This window comes from Dicentrarchus labrax, unplaced genomic scaffold (assembly GCF_905237075.1).
Source record: "Dicentrarchus labrax unplaced genomic scaffold, dlabrax2021, whole genome shotgun sequence".
In the NCBI taxonomy this organism is placed as follows: Eukaryota; Metazoa; Chordata; class Actinopteri; family Moronidae; genus Dicentrarchus; species Dicentrarchus labrax.
Genome location: NW_026136708.1, coordinates 25,007,461 through 25,032,051, shown reverse-complemented (window position 1 = coordinate 25,032,051; position 24,591 = coordinate 25,007,461). Strand labels below are relative to the sequence as shown.

Sequence of the window (24,591 nt, the reverse complement as noted above, 5' to 3'; positions counted from 1 at the left end):
CAGCAATACACTTCTGTAGGAAACAACCATCACAGCTAAATATTATTAATCCTATCCTTAATTAATTAATTCCTCCTGATTTGAAGTTAACGCAACTCAAAAAGTCCAATGCATCCACTCGCTTGAGTGTACATTGGTATTTTTTAAAAAGCTCAAATTAAAACAGAAAAAGAAAATAATAATATGAAGTAATCTGAAACACATTGACTGACAAATATGTGAGATATGAGGAAAAGGACCTTTGGGGTCTGCAGGTAGTCCAGTCGGTAGGATGAGAGTTCTCAAACAGGATGAATGCTCTGTTTTTTATTGCTGTAAATTAATTAAGTTAGGATTTCTGACTCTTGGACAGAAGAATTAAGCAATTTGAAGACATTGTCGCTCTGCTAATTATAATTACATCTGACAGTTTATAAATTAAATAATTATGCAGTTAAGAATTATTTAATATAATGAATATAATGATTGGGTGGCCAACAGTACCGGCTTGTGGTTAAACAGTGCGGTTTATTGAAGAAGAGCTCAGTCAGCCTGCCATGAATACATGTGTTTGTTCATTTTTGCTCAGTCAACCTCATTTCCAGCACCACACTTTTAAGAAAAGAACATGTCAAACCCAAATCAATGACTCTCTCTGCTGCGGACGCAAATACAGACTCAAAATTATTACTTGAAATACTAATTGATTGATGTGTTTTTCTCCCTTCAGTAAAATTGCGTGTAATTATAAAAGATGAAGAGACATGGGACAAAGCAGCCTTGTACTGAAAGACATCCTGTAAAATTAAAGCTAGTAATTAGCAGCTACACACACACGCACGCACACGCACACACACACACACACACTGAGTCTCATTAGCACCGGCCTCTGAGCTTGTTGACGTGATTCACACATTAAATGAATGTTGATCATTAAAGCGTCCTGCTCTTTGTATGAAACGTCGTGTCGCAGGATTTTTTCAGTGTCAGAAAATGTTGGAGGGTGAATTTGCTCGAGCTCGAGTGTGACACACACACACACACACACACACACACACACACACAGAAGCTTATAAAACAGCAGGCCATCCCAGTAGCCTGAGCCCAACCTGATCTCACCTCTCACTTTATACAAAACAGCCATGCACACACGAGCTAAGAAAACACACGAACACTGAAGCAATGTTCGTTGAGTCATCTGTGTTTTGCAGTTCTTTAGTCATAGTTTTATTGACGCACAAACACACAAATGACTCACTGATGGAGTTGTTTTGTAGACGTCTGTAGACAGGAGGTTCTTGAGTTATATACGAGTTACCTGAAGCTTTTTATCTTAACATTTTGGTCTTCTTCAAACATAGAAATATAAGCACAAACGCACATTTACAGATGTGGTAATGATCGTAAACAGCAAGGAGACTGAACATTTAGTTCATATATTCCAACACAGTGAAACATCACACAGTCTGGGAATAAATAACTGAAACTGAAACTGATCCTGGCTGATCGATACGATGGATGATGGATAACGTTAACAGTTACTGACTGATTAACTGGCTATAAACAGGCTCCTCTTCCTCCGTTTCATTCCTCTCCTGTCGCTGCCTGAACCCGCCAGGTCTTCATCCCCAGAGTCTGAGTCTGAGTCCTGGTCGGAGCCGCTGGGAATCAGACGGCGTCCGTTGAGACTGTAAGCTGCTAGGTCCACCGCTGCTACGCTAGCAGTGTTTAAACCTCCCTGCCCGGGTACAGTTAGCATATGCAGCAGTGCAGTGGTAGAAGACCTGTGTTACAAGAGGAAAGGTCCGTGTTGCAACAATCTTCTGATACTTTGGTCCCGGTGACGAGGAGCAGCTCCCGGACGCAGTGTGACGTTGGTTTGGTTTTTCTGGGTCAGACTGATTGAAAGTGAGTCAATTAAGACTCTTCAGTCAAGTGGACTGTTACCGGCAGCCGTACCGTGTCAGAGTCCTCACAGGAATGAGTTTTGTGTGATGGAGCAGTGCTGGGGGAGAAAATGTGTGCGTGTGAATGTTTAATATTTAGTCCAGATTTACTGCGTGCAGCTTTTACTGTTTTGCTTTGCATCATCTTTTTAAAACATAAAAATACCAAAAACTTTGTTTTATTCAATCATTCAAAGCCTGTTTTTTTTTCATGTATTATGCAGAACCCGACAGAATGTGTGCGTGTGAAGTCTTTCTGAAGAAAGGAAGTTGATTGTTGAGTCTCATTTGGATTTCCCAACATGTTTTCCACATGTGGCCATTGTGATTTACTTTCCGTGAGATATTTCCTTTTCATTCTCTTGCCTTTGGCTCCTTTCATCTCACTCCATTTCCTTTCCAATATTTTACTTTCTCCTTTCTGCCACTTCTTCCCTTTCCCATATTTCTTTCTTTCTTTCCCTCAACATTCTCCACTTTCTCTCCTCTCTATCCCAAATGTTTCCTGTTCCTTCTCTTCCTCATATCTTCTCCATGGCTGTATTCAAAATCTCACACTAACATACAGCCTACTAAACAAGGGATTAAGTTTGCCGACTATTGACACTGGATTAAAATCAAACATAGATCTGTGGCTGGCGAGAAGCACCTCCTGGCTGCCTCGCTAGCTCCCCCCAGGGGTTGTTTGGAGCTTCTCAGCTTCAAAAAAGTTTGAGCACTTTCTCAATTCGTAAAAGTGACGATACTTGCAATCTACACAAATCAAGTTTTCTCAAAAAAGTGAATTTTGTGGTAAAGTAACAGGTTAAAATAATAAAAAAAACGGGGTAAAACTGCCTGTCTCGCAGTCCTCGCAATGCATTATGGGGCAGTTGAATATTCCTGCTAATCTAGTTTACATCCAGGCACAAAATGTACTTACTATACAGGTGAACCACACTACAAACTCAATTCGAGTATACTTTATTTAAATATATGTCTTATTTCCTCACTTCTTCCTCCGTATGAAGACCCAGAATACACGTGTGGATATAAATACAGTTAATAAAAACACAGCGTATTCATTTGTATTTCTCATCACATATTCTGTAAATAAATTCAATTTCATTCAACTTGACTTTGATTTCTTTGCGGCAATCCAATTAGCACACACAAGGTAGATGTATCCCAGTCCACAGAGGAACCACTGAGCACAATACTGTCAGGGCCGTAAAATATTAACATCTCAAATGAATTCCTTAACAGTGGAAATGTCTTCATTGACTGTGTGACAAACCGCCGCCCTCGCACTGCCAAAACCATCCACCCATCTAAATGTAAATGTCTGTGCCAGCAGTAATCCTCCAGTCATTACACACTCACACATTATTAATGATCCTCCTGTTAGAGAGGAAATACACCGTTTCTGTCCTCGCTCTCCTCCTGTCTGCGGCAGTGTCTCTCTCTCTCCTGTCTTTCTGCATTCGTTGGCAGTCCGGCAGTAGAGCGTCTCTTCATCAGAGGCCATAAAGTTTTATATTGGACACCATCGGCAGCAGTGAAGGCGACGTACAGCCAGAGGAAGACAGAGGATTAAATACTGTTTTTGCTTTGATTGTGTTGTTGTTTATTTGCTTGTTAATTGGTTGTCATATTTGTGTTACAATGCCCTGTTTACTAGGGTTTGTGATCGTTAGCGACCACTGCCATGCCCTAAATGCAAGGAATCGCATTTTTCCAGTAACATGTTCATGTTGTGGCAACAGCACTGTCTTTTCATGCCTATAAAGCTCATTACATTGAACATTGAGCGCTGGAGAGACAGAAAGAAAGAAATCACAGAGACAGATTGACACACCTCAAGAACAGATCAGAATGTGACTCAAATTACAAAACTGTAAAAAAAAAGGAGACAGAGAGACAGACAGTGAGACAGACAGACAGAGAGACAGACAGTGAGACAGACAGAGAGACAGACAGACAGAGAGACAGACAGACAGTGAGACAGACAGAGAGACAGACAGACAGAGAGACAGACAGTGAGACAGACAGTGAGACAGACAGAGAGACAGACAGTGAGACAGACAGACAGTGAGACAGACAGTGAGCAGTCATTAAGGTGCTACTGTTGAACTAGCATCTTGCTAATAGCCGCACTGAACTCTCCTTTGATAGAGAGACATAAAGTATGTTTGTTTTATTAGACCGGTGAACAGGTGGAGAGGAAGGAGGGAGGAAATAAGACGACAGGAGGGCAGCAGAGGGGACGGGACAGAGATCAGTGTCGAGTGAACGATCTCTTTCTGTGAACTGCAGTAAAGCGTCGGTGGTTCAGTGTCTCTGACTGATCACTGATCAGATTATTGAGAAAACAATCTCCTGTTATTTCACACATTTGGCTATCAGTCATATTTGCGTCAGTGGACTTCCTCACTGCTGTTGTTTTTCGTTCCTAATCGGTCAACACTCACACACACACACACACACACACACACACACACACACACACACACACACACACACACACACACTCTCGGGTGTTATCAGAATGTCATCACCTTTATAAAACCAGAGCAGAGACAAAGGAGCAGGAGAAAGACTTTAATTATCTCCACTGTGAAATGAAGTTGTTACAGAGAAAGTGATGCAAAGGTGTGTGTGTGTGTGTGTGTGTGTGTGTGTGTGTGTGTGTGTGTGTGTGTGTGTGCGCCAGTTGCAGCACCTAATATTGTGTTATGTTGTCTCCCCCCTTCCGTTGGAAGCAGTAGACCTTTCATTGAGAAGTGATACTGTACTTTGTTCATGTTCAGCTGCAGTTTGTGCTCCAGCATCAGGAGAAAATCTTCAGCTGTCTGATGTGTATGAGGAACAGAGAGGAAACTATTTGAACATTTTAAGACATTTGCATTGCAAAGCACAGATTTGCTTTTACAGTATAATGTTAAAGAAACAGTGCTGTTCAGCGGCTAATGCGGGACAGATGAAGGGTAATTGCATGAAGATGGGGGGGAGCTCTGGCAGTGCAGCCACTATGTACAGTAGTAATGCAGCACAGATGCAGCAGAAGGCGAGACAGAGGGCGGGTTTCTGGGTCTACAATGGTGGCCAGTGTGCCAGCAGCAGTGGTGCTTCCTCCACAGCAGGCGATGGTGGGAATAAGATACAGTAGCATGTTGAGTTTAAGTTCACATACAGAGAGTCTGTGTGGTGAAAGAGCTCCAAACACTGGTTGATGGAGCTTGATTCACTTTTATACAGCTTTGACTGTATTCTTTGTTTATAGGCCCACTACATATTTGGATTTCTTTTCTGTCTTCGTGCTGTTTCCAGGGTCCTCTCTCCTCTATAAGGTGATTTCCAGGTGTTCTATGCCTATGTGATAGTAGTAGTAGTAGTAGTAAGCTTTTATAAGTGAATCTGGACCCTATACCCCATGTTCTGAATACACTATGAAGTATTACGCTTTCTAACAACATGATGGGTTGTGAGCCAACACGTACGGTTGGGCTACTGACACCGCACACTGTAAAACCAGATAAGTTAAGTAAAGTAAGTTAAGTAAAACAACATTTTGTAAGATAAAAAAACATTCTTGATTACATAGCTTTAGTTATTTTGAGTGACACTGGCTTCATTTTGTAATGTTTTTGTACCGTGAAAACAAAACACTAAAAAGTTATTAATCAGGAATGTTTCTGTAACTTACAAAACTAAGTTTGTGTCACTTAAAATTATTAGTAAAAGTGGCTTTATAATAACACCACGGCTCACCAAAATCTAAAATGTGAGTTTATTTTTGGGCGACCATGACAAAGAAAGACAGACACATATGTGTCTGTCCCTGCATGATACAGCCACCGGTGTGTGTGTGTGTGTGTGTGTGTGTGTGTGTGTGTGTGTGTGTGTGTGTGTGTGTGTGTGTGTGTGTGTGTGTGTGTGTGTGTGTGTGTGTGTGTGTGTGTGTGTGTGAGTGTGTGAGTGAGTGTGAGTGTGTGAGAGTGAGAGTGTGTGAGAGTGAGAGTGTGTGAATGAGGTTTTAATGAGGCTTCCACATTGTTGACTTTGTTGTCATGGCGACGTTATCCGTTGGAAAGAGAAAGTGTGTTGTTTCTGCCGAGTTCACGCGTTAACGTAGAGGAGAATCTGCTTTCAGCTCCAGATCAGAACTAAATGTATTTAAAAACATACAATATTATCAAAATATAACAAAATTTAGAACAAAAGTCCTTAAAGTTTTGCTTTCTTGTTTCAGTATCAGTCACATTAATGCACGTAGCACAGGCATACATCTGTGATTAGTGAGGAGCTAATGTGACGGTAAGAAAGTGAGCAGTCAAAATGAGTTAAAAACAATCGTGGCTCCAAACAGGAACTATTGGGGAGAGGAGTGTGGACCATAGGGTCGGCCTACGCGGCTGTATTTAGGTCATAATTATCGCACTCCGACAGCCTGATATTTTCTGTGGTGGTATGCTGTAAAAAAGTTAAAAAAAACACTCTAGTTCACAAATTCTACAACTATTGTGAATGTCGGTGATTAAATCCTTTTTTTTTAACGATAACGTTCCAGACCTCTGACCTTAAATAAATAAAAATAAAATGATTACACTGAACCTTGAGTAATATGTTGTAGAGCCCTGCTTTATAGTCTCCAGAGGGCGCTGTGTGACATCTGATTAATGTCCTCAAGTGATGTCACTTGAGTCAGCGTCAGTTGAAAATGAAACAAATCTCCCCAGACCTCTGTCGCTGCTACATTAGCCGCTGGTCTAAAACGCTGGGGCTCTTGTGTGACATCTAGTGGCATGTGCATTTCATATACATCATATCATACATGAAGCTAAAAATATCAGTTATCTGCAGCAGATCGGAGCATCAACATGAACAAGAAGCAGTAAACTGATTTTACTGTAAAGGCTGAATCTTTCATTGAGAAGCGATACTGTATTTACGTTTATTCTCGTGTTCTTTCTAAGATTATTTTTGTTCCGAGCTAGCTGCAGTTTGTGTTCCGGCCTCAGGAGAAAATCTTCAGCTGTCTGATGTGTACGAGGAACCGAGAGAAAAACATTTGCATTGCAAAGCACTGATTTTCTTTTACTGTATAATGCTAAAGAAACAGTGCTGTAGTGGATGAATGGTAACTGCACATCTGTTGCTGTGGGGTAAGAAAGAAGTGAGACCTCTGAACACCTGAATATGCACAGTCGAGTGAATCAAGTCGCGTGGCATTGTGGGTAATGTAGGAGATAGGTTTAATGTGTGGAATAAAAAAAGACTATCTCTGGTTCTGCTGCATCGATTCTGATTCTCCATCAGTCCGACAATGCTAACTGTAACGCTAACTGATGAGACGAACATCAGACCGACTCTCCTCCACGTTTCCCGCGGACAATCCAACCGTCACTTCTGTTTGCTTCGGCTGATCCGGCGGGCCGAGGGTTCGCAGCTTCCAGAGCCGGAGTGGAGATGAGAGGATAAAGGGAAACGTGAGGTTGTGCTGCCAGAAACTTGAGAGTCGGCTTTTAAGCTTTTAAGGGGGGGTGTTTGTGTGTGAATTGTATGGCTTCCAAACACACACACACACACACACACACTGAGACACACTGTGTCCCCCCCCCTCTCTCTTTGGGAGTGTAGACTTTTCTTGGTCTACTCCTCCAGCTCTCCTGATCGACTGATTTCATTCAGCTTGTAGAGTAAGTAGCTTTGTTTCTGTGTGTATGTGTGTGTGTGTGTGTGTGTGTGTGTACAGTGCTAGGAAAGAGAGAGAGAGAGAAAGGGGAGAGAGAGCTCGGTATGTGAATCCTGCGGCTGCTTCTAGTTTTTCCATTAGTGGGAAAAAGGAGTTTGGTGTTTTTTGATGTTGCGTCCAAATGTTCCTGAAATTTCATGCTGAACAGCTTTAATGGCAGAAGAAGGTTTAGTTGAGTCTCTCTCGCTCACACGCAAACACACACAGTATGTTATATAGTGTGTGACTCTTGCTCTCAGAACAGGAAGCGTCGCGTTCGTGTAGCTCAGTTTTGTTTCAGACTGTCGACCTTTCAGTTCTGTGCTCTTTTGTTCCTAAACTTTGTTTTAACTTACTAAAGCTGGGCATACACTGTACGATTTTAGAAATGTTAGACACGCAATCTCGTTCATACTGGTTGTAATAGGAACATCAAAGAGGCACGCATGCTGTTGCCACAGCTTGACCAGCCTCCATATTTTCCATCCACATGATTCGCCGTGTCGCCCCGGCACCTTCAGACGCTCCGATCGCCACTTCACCCAGGTGCAGTGGGAAAAAAAGGCACAGACTTTAAGGAATTGACTCTTGGCTCTGACATTGGCCGACCAAAACTTCTGACATGTCAGAAATTCATCCGAACTTCCAATGGCTGTTTGGGAGCAGTTGATCGGCCCTTACAGACTGAGCGGTCACAACATAATTCACAACATAAGAAAGAGGAACACATAACATGATCAGCAGATAGCTTCAAATAGACGTAGTGATCCGCTCTGATCAGAGCACCCTCACTCTAATTGTTTCCACACAGTTTGTAGCAACAAAAGTTCGTCCTCAGTCTCTGAGAGTGAACCATTTAGCTCGTGAGTTTATGTTTTAGGAAGCATCACAGAAGTCTGAAAAACATAAAATGCTATGATATTAACATGGCTTACACAGTAATAAAAAATGCCTTTTGGATTTTAAAGTGAAACTGACAGGCTTGTTGGTGAGATGTGGGGGAAAGAGTCTGAAGTACAGTTTCCTCCTTAAATTCCCACGAGCAAGGCGGCGGTGAGCCTTCAGTGGCTGCGGTGAGGCTCTGAATGTGGGGAAGTAGATGAATGTGAAGCAAGATTTTGCAGACAAATGTAACACCAGCCAGCGTTTAATGGATAAGTAAGGGTTAAAACACACACATACTGGTGTTTCTGACGTTTCCAGTGCGTTGGCTGTGGTTTTGGCTGTGGCGAAGGCCTTGCCCGAGATCAACGGAGGCCATTGTTACCCCGAGCGAGAGAGGCGAACCATTCTTTCCACTTTCCATTTCAGCTCTTGTCTGTTATTATTTTTTGTGAGGGATGGCTCATCTTTCCAGCTGTTATTGAAAACGATGAAGGCCAACGTGTTTCATGTTTCGGGTGAGCGATCATAAACAATTCCAGATCGATCAGCGGCATTCAGTTCTCTCTCACAAACCGACCTCTCGTGTGTTTTATGTTTGTTTGTAGAAAAAGGTTTACTGCGGAGCTGCCAAGGCTCCACGTGTATCTCTTTCTCTTTGATCTGGCATCACCCAACAACTCACAGCAAGAGAATCTTAAACACCACATTGACATGAGGTTTCAGGTTCAGTGTTAAGTCTCAGCTGTAGCATCAGCAAAGAAAAATACAATAAATAAATAAAAAGGACAATATGACCCCATACATGCAGTCTGAGGTACACAGTGCACTGGCTGTACCTCCATTGCACATTTTGTGGTTTGCAGTTCACAATACATGTGAATTATTACATCACACAACTTCAGTTTTGGAGGATTGTTTGAACACAGCAGCTCTCACTGGACTGAAATCTGCAGTTAGGTGATTCTATCAATTTTCTCAATTTGTAATAATACAGCCACTCTGACTGCTCAATCTTTGCTGAAAAAGGTGACTTTTTCCTGATCTAACTGGCGAGATTACTCTGCATGTGCATGTTTTTCTAGTCCTACAGTTGATATTTCATAAAACCTAAAACTTTGTCTGATGATTGTGGACTTCTGACTCAGTGGAAGTGAACATTTTCAATCCACTTCTGTTTTAATGAATCAATCTGCTCTCAGTTGATTGATTGAGTGATTGACTCCTCTCCGGGCTGCTGAACCTTTAGCCTACTGCACGACTTGTCTTGTCCCACCCCGTCTTTGTTTTCGTCTGATTCCTCAATATCTTAGGTAATCTTCTTGTGTCCTCTAATCCTTTCCCATTAGAAAAAGGTCTTGATGTTGTCTCCTGAATCCTAAAGGTCCTTGTAACCTTCTTGAAAAGCTTTGTCTTCGTCCTCTTTGCCCTTGACTCTTTGGTAATCAACAAGGATGACCTTTACAGCCCACTCGAATGTGTCCTTGAACTCTACCCACTTGCCTCCTGATTTCTAATAATAGTAGGTGTTTGCCTCCTTATATCTGTCTCCTACCCTTTTTATGGGTCCTATCCTCTTGTCTTCCCTTGTTCTGTCGCCTCATGTCCTCGTCTACAAGCATCTTGTCTTCTGAGTGATATTACCCTACCTTAACAGTTTCAGTGGAGGTTGTCTCTATTTGAAAGTTCACAAATTTATCCTCCTACAATCACCTTCAGTGCTGGGCTGTACCACCACGAACTGTAACATGCTGCTGATGGAGGCCCAGGGGGAATTCATGTCGCCCTGCTACCCCCTGAAATACCCCAATTCGCAGGCCTGTAAGTGGACCATGCAGGCCCCCGCTGGCTTCATCATCCAGCTCTCCTTCCTTGACTTTGACCTAGAGGAGGCGCCGGGCTGCATCTACGACCGGGTTGTGGTGAACACAGGAAACACGGACGTTAAGTTCTGCGGCCCGACGGCCAACGGGCTGACGCTGAACTCAACAGGGAATGTGATGGAGCTGTCCTTTACCTCCGACTTCAGTGTGCAGAAGAGGGGGTTCAGTGTTAGCTTCCGACACGGTAGGTTCAGGCTGACACCAGCATCTTGTTCAAATGTAGCTCAGTTAATCCAGACTAGCACACTGTTCTCAGGCTAAAAATTATCCGGTTAATTCCATCATTGAATCCAGTTTTAAAATTGGTTTGTTAATCTTAGCTCTTAATTTAAAATAAAGCCAACATAAGGAAAGTGCTGGTCCTGTGATCACCTATCACTTATGAGGCAGGTGTAACGGAGCCTCCCAGTATGTGCTCGAGTAATATGACAGAAGTCTCCTTTTGTTAACTTTAATTTACCTGCAATTTGTCATGTAAAATCATAATATATCATCATAACTATATGTGTAGGGCTGCCGGAGCGCACTGGAAAGACGTTCTGGCACTTTTTGTTTTATTTCAGTTGAGGAAAGAGAATATTTGCAGTTTAAATTCATATACATGTTTTTAAAGGTAATATATGCAAGAGCCAATAAAAACAAATGCAGTGGTCAGAGTTGTCATAATGACATTTAAGGTGTGTCGATTGACGTCAACACACGCACTGATTGAGGCAAACATTCCACCTTAAAAGTTGCCGGTAGTTGATCAGCACAATTAAAAAATGAAAAGGCAGCAGAACATCCTTTCATTCGTTCACTCTTCTGACAGTTTCTTTATTTATGATGCAAAGAAACATCACAAATGCAGCCTTGTACTTGGCCAGCTTGTGCTGCCTCCACAATGTCTGCAGAAAATGAAAGCTAGCTTAGCTACGTTAGCATAGCCTAGCCTCGATCATAGCGGCCAGCTTTAGTTGAGTTGAGTTTTAGTTAGAATGAGCCATTTATATCTACAGATGCACTTCACTGCCAGTTCTCATCCCAGGTCATCAGATACTGACGCTACATGCTGATAAATCCTAGACACAAATAGCACTGCACCTTTGAACATATATCATCATACTTATAAAAAAGTGAATCCATTGCATCTAAAAACGAGTTCATATGTGGCCCTTCATCCTGAAACCTCTCTACGGCTAAACTAATGAGCTTCTAGCCCGTCAACGTCCATGGTCATACCAGTAAGAAAGATCTCATCTCAGCCGCCTTTCAGTGATTTTTTGCTGGCTCTGAAGTCTCCGAACCCAACACATTTGTAGTATTTGAAATCTAATATTTTCTATTTAAAAATGTATTCATCTATCTATTTGTTGCTGCCACATTAGCTTGTCTGAAGGTAAAGTTAAGCCTCATGTTTTTAATTGAGTTTAAAGTAACGATTTTATAAAAGAAGACAGAGGCAGTGTGATGTATATTAGATATACTTTCATTGTGAACATTCATTACAGTGATGATATCTGTTGAGTCACATTGCAACATGGTGGAAATCTAAGAGACAGTTTTGTCTCAGAAGCTGGGTTCTTGGGAGTTCTAACAAACTTCCAACTGCACTCTGAATAGACCTTTTTCACAGCAACCATTTGCATAGGAAATAGTAGGGTAAACACAGGTGTTACCAATGATACAAATTAAGGTTCAGTTCCATTTAGAGTCCATAGCGAGTCTTTTCCAGTGAGCCAACATGCACAATAGACTCTGTTTGACCTCAATGTAAAAGAACCTTAGTTAGTATCATTGGTAACTCCTGTGTTTACCCTACTAATCCATGTCAAAATGGCTACTGTGAGAAAGGTCTATTGAGGAGTCAGAGGTTTGTGTTCTGAGTTTGTCGTGGAGCGTCTGCAGCCAAAAAGAATCAGTTCATCTTAAACTTTAATTGAAGTCTGAAACCACAGAGCTGTTGGTGGTTTCTACATCGCAGACAGTGAGGGGTCATGGTATCGACCCACCGAAGGTCCTGACGGCACTGTTTATTGTGGTGTTTTGGTGCCTCCGTGCACATTTGCATTGGGTATTTGTGTGAGTGGTGTTTTTCCACTGGCTGTTGGTGCTTTGCTCTCGGCCAGCGGCTCCAGCAAGAGTAGTTCCCCTTCTGGGAAAATAAAAAAATCCTCTGATTCATCAATACTGTGATAATACTAATGAGGTGTGTGTTCAGGAAAATGTAAAATGCTTTTCATGGGGTGTATTTATCAGTGAGTGCCTCAAACTTTTATCAGTCAAATTTTTATCAAAAAGGTTCAAAGAATGAGATGATTAGTTGAAATACAGATGGATGAAAGGATTTTAATTTTCTTTCATGTGTATTTTCACTTCTGTCTGACTTACTTTCCTTCTTGTTTGCTTTTGTTTTGTTCCTGTTGTTCATTGTCCATTCCTCTTTTTTATTCATTCCTTTCGCTCCTTACTTTCATTGCTTTCTCCTTCTAATCAACCTCTTTTATTCCTTTTCTTTTTTTTCTTTTAATGCTTTTCCCAATTTCCTTTTTTACTCTTTCTGCTTTTTATTCTTTCTTCCTTCACTCTCCTTCACTCCTTTGTTGCTTCTTTTCCTCATATTGGCCTTCATTACTTTCATCTTCTTTATTTCTTTACCCATACTTCTTTTATTCTTTCACATCTTCTATATTCCTCTCTCTCGTGTCCCTTTAACTTTTTTCTTTTCTTATTCTTTTGCTCACACTTCTTGATTCTTTTCTTGCTTCCTTTTCTGTCGCCCTGTCCTCCCCTCCTTCATGCCTCATGTACGTTTTTTTCTTGCCTTCTGTCCTTCCTTCCATCCTTTTCTTTTTTCTTGTCTTCTTCTGTGTCTTCTTCCTAGTTGCCGTGGCCCTGAGGAACCAGAAGGTCACCATATCCAACGGCAATAGCCAGACCACTGAGGTCTCCAACTCTGTTTCCATACCAGCGCTCAGTCACCTGACGCTGTGCTTTGAGTTGGAACGCAACAGCGACAAAAAGGTACACAACACAGAGGGAGTATTTCTCCAGCAAACAGCATGTATTGTTTGGGTTTCTCTGAACTCTTCTCACCGGTTTGAAGTGGGTGGGACTCAATGTCGGAAAAACATCATACTTCCATCAACCAATCAGGATTCAGATAGATTTGACTGATAGATGGTATATGAGGTAAAATTACCATTTTTTTCCCATCAAGTCTGGTGCCAAGGATAGCAAGGATTATTGTTATCTTACATTGCAGCCATTTTCACAAATATTTATATAATATTAATACATTTAAATACAATATGGTCAGCTGTAGCACCCTTTGTTCTAATCAGAGATACTGGTGCTCTAGTGCGACATCTAGTGGTGTTTGTAAAAACATATTTAGATATAGTTAATATAAAGAGTAAAAAATCACGAATGTGGTGGTCTGGCAGACAACCCCAAAACTCACATTTTGATTGCAAATGCTGCTAAACTATGTGACCCCGCCCACAGAGTTTAAACAAAAATATGAAACACACAAATTTCTTTATTAAATAACCAAAACTGTTCTAACTTTTGTGGTCATCTAGGACTCCAATTTTTGAATCAGCTTTTGTTTTACTGCTACACATGCCAGTGACATAAACGTTGCAGTTGAAACTCATTAACAGTTCTCTTGTTGTTGTTTACTGAACAGAAAGAGTGGATCTTCACCTACTACGACACAAGCAGCAACGTAGCACTGAGTTTGGGCTCTGACCAAGGCGACATGAAGATGATCGTTGATGGGGTGGTCTGCCCTATCGACACCATCCTCTCCTCTACTGACTTCACATCCACCATGAAGCCTTTCTGCGTTCTCTGGACATCAGCAAACGGCCGGGTGGCAGTCTACTTCAATGGAAACTACTGGGCCAAGACCTGCTCCACCTCTAGTGGGCACACTGTGCCAGGTGGTGGACAGTTCCAGTTAGGAGGTACGTATTTACCATTTCATTTGGACTTAAATTAATGACTCTGATATGTTAAGTCCAAGTTAAAGGATATTTAGTGCTCAAGAAGTTTTTTCTTGCAACCAACCACCCAGTGATCACTTATTGGCAATTTGCAGGTTTAGAGACATAAAACAGATTAAAAACAGGGCAAGGTGGAAGCAAGAGTATCTGGGGTATTTTAGCTTCTTTATTGTGCAATGGCAGGAAGTGGAGACCTTCCACCGTCCATCTTTATTACTGTTGAAAAACCTGAGATACTAAAAAGATAGACAATAGAATATTTCCATCACATATATGTAACGTGGCGCCTGTGTGACTGTTTGTGTTCAGGGCAGCAGAGCTTCGACGGGAACATTTACAACCTGCGGCTGTGGGATTACGCCATGACGGTGCAGCAGCTCGAGGCGTTGAGCTGTGACACGGTGGGGAACGTCATCGACTGGGACAACAGCCACTGGACCATCCCGTCCGCTCAGGCCCAGACCGACGCCACGCTCAGCTGCAGTGAGTACAGGAAATAATCACAGTAGTGGAGTAGCGGACGTGGGATGAGGTTGAATTCATAATCCGATGCTGAGGGATACATCAAGTGTAGATAAAGGATAAACTGTGTGGTTGAGGTTTCAATGTCAATTCACACCAGATTTCTTGGGGTTATTCTTTAAGCTAACTTTAAGCTAATGGGTTCTACAATAGAGCTAGAGAGATGCTTACTTCTGGGTTGGACTATCATCCCTGCAGCACTCTTTATCAGAGTTGGTCAGAAACACACTGTGCGAATATAAAAGTACGCATTTTGACGTGAAATATAATAATACTGACCTTTTGCATCCAAAGCTGTGAAAGGATATTCTTATTTTCATTCCCTGCCTGGTTCACTAAATTGTGTTTATGTTGCATTATTAGGGTTTGAACTCTCCAAACTGTTCAGTCACACACCGAGACACCAGAGAGTACCTGTGATTTGTTGCCTGTCACAGGAAATCACCAAAATCCTTCATTATGTGTCCTAAATTATTCACTCTGCAGCGCCAACAGCACTTTTACAGTGTACTTTATCAGCACAAAATTTCAGAAAAGGCATTAGGCAAACGGATTTTTCTAAACTCTTGTGGTTCTGAGATATCACCTGAGATATCATGTAAAATAACACACACACACACACACACACACACACACACACACACACACACACTGTATTGTACCATGCAGGAACTTAAAGCACTAAATATTTCAGTCTGTTTGCTATCAGCGTGGAAAATTACAACCAGACTTCAGCCAAATTCTGGTACATTGTGGCTGCGGCTGGTAAGTTAATTGACTCTAGCAACCAGTTTGGCTGCTGACCAATCATCTCCCTGATTCCTGCTCTGTTCTAAAAACCCAGCTGGCTGATAAACACACTGCGAGTGGTCAAATTCCTGCACGCAAACACACACACACACACACACACACACACACACACACACACACACACACACGTATTATGAGCTGAAAAGGAAATCAAATCACATTCAGTTACATTGCTTATTTATTGCAACGATTTTTACAGTGTTTATTACATTTATTTAAACATATGAAATGCATTATACAAACACACACACACACACACACATACACACACACACACACACACACACACACACTGGTACAAATGGCCACAGACACAAATCTGAAGTAGTAGTTTACATAATCAACCATATTTCTCACCATATTTAAGTATTAACCATGAAAGAAAGTGTAGGAGTACACTCTGTGTCTATGTCAATGTGTGTGTGTGTGTCCACAGAGTAGTACTGTACCTCTTATTTAAAACGCTGTAAATGAGTGTGTAGCCGCAGGAGGTTAGCCACAGTGGTTTCAGTGAAATTCCTGCCAATTCTGTACCCACTGGAGAACAGGCCTCTCTCTCTCTCTCTCTCTCTGTGTGTGTGTGTGTGTGTCTGTGTGTGTTTAAGCGCATGCTTGTATGCCTCAGAGACCTTCAGCGGTTTTCAAGAAATGCATGATTCTGCACCAAGTTTCCTGACTCACACACACACACACACACACACACACACACACACACACACACACACACACACACACACACACACAGTCGAGGGTTTTCTTTATCTTTTCTTGCTCCTGTCATGTTATCTGCTGTGATCCACACTGAGAGAGACACAGTGTAAACCAGCGCTACTGAAATACAGGAAGTTTGATTTGATCGTGCAAACAAAATGACATGACGGAAATAAGATAAAACATGAAGTGGGAGGCTTTGAAAAGTTTGGTTTGAGTATAATTTGGTTCTCTGATGGTGTGCACACAGGTGCATGTAAGTAAATGTTTGTAAAGTATACATTTATAGACTTAGTATTTTCAAATGAGTTCTGGTCATTATTAAAATTAACTACATTCCAATCAATCAGTTGCAATCTGCTTATAGAGACCAAATATTTAATATACAATACTGTTAGTATACATACCAATACCATTAATGGCCAAAATGATCAAATAAGACCCACATTGTAGAGAAAGATTCAGATTTTCCAGTTGGTTCCCCTTTCATGTGCTGTTTCATATTGTATGTGACATGCTGACATTCTGAATACACAAGGTTAAACTCATCATCATTTATATCTGCTCAGTGCATACGTTGATGTGTTTCTGTGGAATCTGTCTGTCTCTGGACCTTCAAACAACCTATGTCTTGCAATGGTCTGGCTGATGACCGACCCACCATGTTCAACCCATAATTACATGAATGACTGATTGCTTATGTTCTGCCTATTGTTAATTGACAGCTTGACCTTTACTTGTTGTAATTTGATCTAAGACTTCAGCTGCTTGTTTTTTTGTCATTATGTCTAATTAACCACCCTCCCATTTTGCAGCCATTATTAATTGATTGCTTTATTGACTAATTGAGCTCTTATCAATGTGACGTCTATAAAGATGTTTTGATGTCCACTAATCTGTCCTTCTCTTCACAGTCTGCTACCCTCATTGCATTCATTTAACTACTGCTGCGCCAACTAGTGGTGAGTGCTGCTAACACCCTACTAATGTATGTCTTTGTCTGTATGTGTGTCTGTGTGTATGAGGTTTGATGACTTTAGACTCAAGATTTCACTTGGACTTAAGCCTTTTGGCTCCAAAATACTTGATAACGTCCCCCAATGTTAAAGCTATAATATCTCATATTTGCACATTAACATGTCTATGAACACTAGACTTATGTTCTAATCCGACATCATCCAATCAATTTGCAGGAGAGAACTAACAATACGTTAGTGAGCATCAGTTGGAATAAAATTATACCAAAGATATTTTTTCTTTCATTTTGTCGTTAGAATGGACTTACATTTAGTGAAGAATACATTACGACTTGTTTATCACTCGAAACTCAAAGTTTAAGACTTGGGACTTGAGTGCAAAGACTTGAGATTGGAAACAATGACCTCTGGGTGTTTGTCCTGGAAATATGTGTACATTTGCTTGCGCTAACAGAGCTGTGATGCATGGAGGAGAATGTGCAATCATTTCTTTGAAAAATGTCAACTTTTCTGTGCATTTGTACGTATAAAAAACATTTCCTGTCAACTGTTAAAATGAACTATAACTGACACATTTTTAGTTTTTGAACCCCCTGTACACTGATATTCAGCTATTCCTATTAAACAGGACCTTCAGGTGACTTAAAACACTCCCCTTGGAGGTCCTCTGCTCAGGAACAACGACAGCTGTGGACATCTAGTTGCGGTTGTAATCATATTCTCAGGTTGATCTGATGCATATCCGCTCTGTTCAGGAGGCTCTACTCATTGCTGCTCATTGTGTGCAGTGTCAGTCAGAGTGACACGAGTGCAGTGGTTTTCACAACACCACCAGGAAACTGTCAGTCAGGAAAATCTTCCTGTCAAAGTGTTGCAGGCCATCCTTGAACTCGTTACGCAACAATTAGCCCAGAAGTTATTGCTGACAGGCTGAAGTCTGGGTTGTGAGATTATATAAACATAATAACTTGACCGTATAAACAGATGTGACTTGAACTCATTCCTGTTAAATTGTGACCCGATCTCCGGCTATAAAATTAACTGGAATAAATCTAATCTTCTTTTATTGAACAACAGGCATGTGACATCAAATATTAGGGGTACAATACCAATCCAAAGCAAAATTACATATTTGGGCGTCGTCATACACACGTCACTACAGCGAGTTGTCCAGGACAACTATGAAACTACACTAAGTAATGTTCAAGTGATCTGGCTTCCGCATCGTTACGGTCTAGGATTGCTGTTGTTAAAATGAACATAGTTCCCCGTGTGAATTTCTTAAGTACAATGATCCCCTTGCCCCCACCAATGCAGTTTTGGAAGAAACTCAATACTTTAATTAGGCAGTATATTTGGAATAATAAACAACCCAGGCTAAAATACTCCACACTGCAACGTACCACAAACACTGGGGGCCTGGCTCTCCCCAACTTTAAAATGTATCACAAGGCCTTTCAGCTACGGGCCCTCAGAGTGTGGATGGACCCCTCATCTACAGTTCCATGGAGAGAAATAGAGCAAAACCTCATTGGAAGTCTAAGACTGCAAGACCTTGCATTTGCTGGGGTTTGTCCAAAAAAGTGTATGCTAACCTATGGTCCTATTATCACCAACACACTGGCCAACTTTAAACAGGTGGAGGAGCACCTGCGCTACACCAATAAGTGGCATCTGAATACCCCATTATGGCACAATACACACTTACTGTCTGGTAACAAACCTTTTACTTGTAAGCATTGGAGTGACAGAGGTATTTATACTCTAGATCAGTTATTCAATGAGAAAGGTATGTTGAGTTTTGAAGACCTGAGAGCTAGTTTTGAGGTCCCCAGGACATCCTTTTACTTTTACCTTTGTTTAAGATCAGCCCTAAAGTGTTATGGAGTACTATGGGGAAGTGGTCTTGAGGCACACCCAGTCATTAAGTGGTTTCTTGATTTCCCTGTGAGAGGACTAGTATCCATGATTTATGCTAAATTAATGCAAGTATCCATAGGAGAACTCCCAATATTAAAGAAATGGGAGCGAGAGCTGAGCCTTGAGGGGAACACAATTAATTGGGATGCGGTTTGGGACAACATTTTCCACTGTTCCAAGAATCCAAATCACCAGTATATCCACTTCAACATATGTCATAGGACATATTGGACTCCTCAGAAGAGATACGTCTCTAAAGCCACTCCCACTCCCTATTGTACCTTCTGTCGACCTGAACAAACTGGAACTTACCTGCACATGATCTGGGAATGTGAACAGGTGCATGAGTTCTGGCATAAAACAACATCAATAATATCTGATGTGATAGGAAGTCTAATTCCTACTGACCCAATTGTTTTGTTGCTTAATGATGATTCTACATTACATCTGCTTGAGAGACAGAGGAAAATTTGGCTAGCCGGCTCAACTGCAACCAAGAAAATGATAGCTCAACGTTGGCTCCCTCCTCACTCGCTTTGCATAAAACAGTGGTTAGCGTATTTTCTAGACATAGTGATGCTCAAGCTCTCTACAGCAAGGATTAATAAAGCCAAATCATCAACTATTAACCTATGGAAAACCGCAGCAACACAAATATCAGACCTAATGACCTCAGTGGCCGCAGAGGGTAGGGGGTGGGAGATGGTTTTTGTGTTTTTTTTTTTTTTTTACACCATTTGACACAACTATTATACATTGTGGAATTTATTCTGTATGTCTGAATGATATAAATGGTGCCAATAAAAAAATTATCACAAAAAAAAAAATAAATGTGACCCGATAAAAGACACGATACGACACTTGTTAGACTCCAACTTTTATAAAAGTTTCAACAATTCAGCTCCAAATGGAACTGACCAACCAACAATCAAAGATCTGCTGTTTTAATACCTGACAGGTGGGTGTTTTGCACTTGGGAGCTTTTCTTACAGCTACTGGACAGACTGCTGACATGTGTTTCACATTATGCAGCCTTTGAAGAGATGCATATGTGAAGGGACTGTGTGTGATTGTGACTCTGTGTAGGATTTAGTTTAGTTTGCAGATAGGAGAAACTAACCCTGACTGCAGATTCCAAGGTTCTGTGCAACAAAGTGCAAAGCGGTCATTGGAAACTGTTTGGAAATTAAAATACTTGGCAGGTGACTGGATGAACCATCAGTCTATCAACAAGTCATAGAAAGTATTCAAACTCAGTTGTGAGAAGGGGAAAAACATATTTTCCATTAAGAAAACACTTCTGATACAACTAATGCTGGCAGCATCTACACTAACCTCATTGTTGTTTTTGATCAGCTTCTCACTTAAACTTAGCGTTAAACCACACCTGTAGCTCATGCCGTAATTCTGCTGATTGGTCTAAACCACTGGGGTTTGAACACAAGTCCATAGATTGAAGCCTGGCATTCATGCACAGATGGATTCATGCATGATCTTGGGATTTTATGATCTCGTGAGGTGGGCTCAATTGTAAGGTTGATGTTGGTTTCTGTCCAGTTTGAAGTGAGTTTTATGATTATCTCAAACGTAAAATTACTTGTTTTGTCTGGTTGATCACATTGCCCTTTGTTTTGATCTGAGATGCAGACGCTCTAGTGTGACATCTAGTAGCAAGCAAATTTCATATCGAACCTTTAAAAGGTACCTTATGGAGAAGTTTTTATAAATTTTAATAATGACATTTATCTGAACTGAACTTAAAAACAATTCATTAAAGGCCTGATTCAAAAATGGATTCCAGCTTGGAATGGATTAGCTGCTTTTCACTTTTTGATACAATTGTTAATATTTTAAGGTTTTGGACTGTTGCTCGGACAAAACAAGTAATTTGAAGACGTCACCCTAAGCTCTGGGATCTTGTGAAGAACCCTTTTCACTGTTTTCTGACCTAAATATGGCTAGACACGCAGCAGCACAGAGTTGGCTTTTGAGGCTTGCACATTGATTACAGAATTAATAAATAAAGATGAGATGAACTAAATTGATGCCTGAAGGGAAACTTGGTAATTGCACAGCAGGAAACAGATACAGAGGATTAGTCTGAAAAGCAAAAGGTGATATATTCACTCTACGTTCACAGATGTCTGACGTTCACAGGTTTTTGTGCGAAGACTGTAGGTACAGGCGGTTCAAATAAGGGTCAAACACATAAATGTCATGCACATAGACACAAAGAGGACCAAGGTATACAGAGTTTTCTAAAGCAGTGAGTAGAAACAAGGCAGCACTGTGTAGCACTTTGGGGATTGTCTGAGTGAAATGTTGTGTTTTTAGTCTTTGGACCTTCTTTACATGGAGGTTTGCAGAGTTCCAGGAAGGATTAGACCAGATAGGTGCACTCACATTTGAAGCCAGCTGTGTTTTTGACAAGCAATTTTACAGCCTCAGAGCTTACAAACTTTGACATTTTCCATTCTTCAATAATGGAAGTTTTATAGCTGCTGCTGCTGCTGGCTCAGTATTGTTTTTCTCTCTTTCTCGTAGCTTTGAGGTTCACTTTCTTTACCGTGTTTAATAAAATGCAGTCACGTTCCTGTATGCTGCTTGGTCAAATTCCTGGAGGCACATTTTCATAAAGGTTTTGAGCGGAGCTGTGAGCAAGAGAAACAAACACAGTGGGCGATAATGACTGAAGAAAGTGAGGAAAACTGCAAATGCAAAAAAACACAATAAAAATAGTTTGAATAGTTTACAGCCTTGACATTTTGTTTATAGTTCAAACTAAGCTCCCTCTTCTAACTGAATTCATTATAGACACATACACTACATTATAGATGTATTTTCTGATTTTGTTATAGCATATAAAATTGCCTCTGTATTCCCCAAATGTCCTTCCAATTTCTGGTAAAACTGCTCAGAAACAGCCCAGTCTGATGGGTCTTACATACACTTACACTTACTTACATTTACAAAGCATGTAAAAGACCCATCAGTCTACTGGACGATACTGTGTCAGTGTCATGTTTTGCCTCTCCTAGGCGTGAAAAGTACATGCATGTATGAAGTTGCAGTACCAGCAGTAGTATAAAGAGCTACAAAGTTCGCTGACACAGGACTTTCACCCAGTAGGCCACTGTTAGAGTCCCAAAAGTCAACAATATTTTCCTGAAGCTAACCAAATCAAACCTTTTTCCTTAAGGGACCCCTTTTCAATCATTGAGAATACTGACTAAGTGACACATTTTATGGATATTTAATATAAAATAAACAGTGAACACAATAGAATTAACCATTTTGATGAATTTTGCAGCATTTCCTTTGAATATTGATAAATGATTAGTTTTCCTGATATTTTCAGGAATTTTTTATATACTTCTGTCTGTATTATGTATTTGTAACAATTATACATATTTAACAGGCTTCTTTATTGACAAATTCAGTGTTTTCCTTTCATTGTTCTTTGTTTGTTTAACTAAAATCCAGGACGACTGTTAAGCAGAGGGTGAAGGCTTTGTGGATATAGCTCGTATTCAGGTCTTCAATATTAATCTAAAAAATAGCAATTCAATTTAGTTTTCTTCACAAAAATTAATGAAATGCTGAGATATAGGTCTACTGTGTATAATTTTGTCTTACACCCCTTAAAATCAAGGCTTCGCGACCCCCTGTGAGGTTTTGGCAACCCTCAGGTTGGAGACCACTGTTGTAGGCGATGGTGCTCATTTAACTGTGGGAAGCTAAAATCGTGATCACGATTAATATTCGATAGGGTGCAATTGCAAAATCAGGGACTGAATTTTTAAACTCTCTCTCACTCTCATACATATGTCAGTCATAAGTCAGTCTTAGTCCCAAACTCATTAGTGAATCCAAGTAAAAAAAAAATGAAATCCATTTTTTATTGATGGATTGATGAACAGGACATCCAGGCTCTGCTGTGAATGTTTACTCCTCCTCCCGACGCCAGGGCTTCCAAGCACATCTCACGCTCATTCTTTCCCCCACAGAGAGCTGTGCTTGATTTTGTGTACCTTGAAAATGTTGGTTTCTTTTTACGAGGCAACCAAAGCACTCCGGTGCATTTGAAGCCATTTTTATGCTCCTCTTTGGTCTGGTAATGAGGCTGCTGTTGATGTAGGCAGAGAAAGAGCTGTCGCCAGGCGCCTGCCGAGCTGTGTGTGTGTGTGTGTTTGCGAAAGGAAAAGACAGCTGTGTGAGCTTATATATGTATATATATGCGTGTCCATGCTTCATTAGGTAGATTGTGTGTTTTACCTTTAGGTTAGGTTGTCTTTCATCTCTTATTGATGCCAGAGGGGAGACATGGGACACATAAACACTTTGTGATGGTGCCTGTCAGTCTCCTCAGTCAGCAGTCAGACGATTAGACAGGTTGGAAACATGAAGAGAAAAGTGAAATGATTACCCAAATTCTCAGCAGTATATCCATCACAGAAGTCAATCTTCAACTTTGACCCACTGTACTTACTGTAGCTGTGTGCACACAGTGTTCCTGGGTAATGATAGATTGTTACCAACAATTCTGCTGCACTCACTAACTTGAGTATACTGTTATTATTACTAAAAGAAATGATGGCTAAAACTAAGACCCAACATTTTCTATCTTCTATGTGCAGCTCGAAAGGTTTCGTGCTATAATGTCTTTTTTAGCTCCACGCTTGCCGAAATTGTTTGATTTTTAGTAAGTGTTTAGCCTGGCTTTTCTTTAGCATGGTTTAAATTTTAAAGTGGCCCATTATGATGTCACATTTCCTTTGCCTATGTTGCTCTTGCAGCCTTTCTGGTCTGGCTGCACGTGCATGTTCTCATCTATGTCGGTGAATTATTTCAAACAAACCAGAGTTGGTGATTGTTGGAAAGACTAACAAAGACTCTTTTGGTCAGTTTTATTCTGTTTCTGTCCACTTTGAATGAAGTTCTGATGATCTAAAGGTAAAATGAGTGTTTTTGTCTCTGGAGTTCTGGAGTCTGGTGGAGAGTGATAGTGATATTACGGCTGTTTGTGGTTAAACTAAAGGTCTATCTCTGTAGGGATCCTTTCCATAATTCTGTCTGTATTAGCTAACGTTATTGTAACATTATTTACATGGCAGCCATAGCAGCCAGTTGTACTGTTTTACCCTATTAATTAAGTTGTATTTCGTTGGAAAGACTGACTGATGGTTTTTGTGAGTTTTACTTTGTTTCTGTCCAGTTTGAACTATGTGCTAAAATGACTGGTTTTGTTGATGGAGTCTG

General features: G+C 40.8%; 1 protein-coding gene across 17 annotated transcripts in view; it reads left to right on the top strand.

Annotated features, from left to right (window-relative positions):
- adgrg6 (adhesion G protein-coupled receptor G6) overlaps positions 1-24,591 on the top strand; it is a 110,106-nt gene that overhangs the window by 24,677 nt on the left and 60,838 nt on the right. For 12 of the 17 annotated variants that reach the window (XM_051408795.1, XM_051408793.1, XM_051408794.1 and 9 more), the window contains exons 3-7: positions 10,240-10,587; positions 13,267-13,406; positions 14,074-14,353; positions 14,702-14,875; positions 17,350-17,397. In XM_051408795.1, the coding sequence (XP_051264755.1) occupies positions 10,240-10,587; positions 13,267-13,406; positions 14,074-14,353; positions 14,702-14,875; positions 17,350-17,397 (990 nt within the window). The remainder of the gene's footprint in view (positions 1-10,239; positions 10,588-13,266; positions 13,407-14,073; positions 14,354-14,701; positions 14,876-17,349; positions 17,398-24,591) is intronic. The other 5 variants (XM_051408792.1, XM_051408802.1, XM_051408796.1 and 2 more) reach the window with 2 other exon arrangements.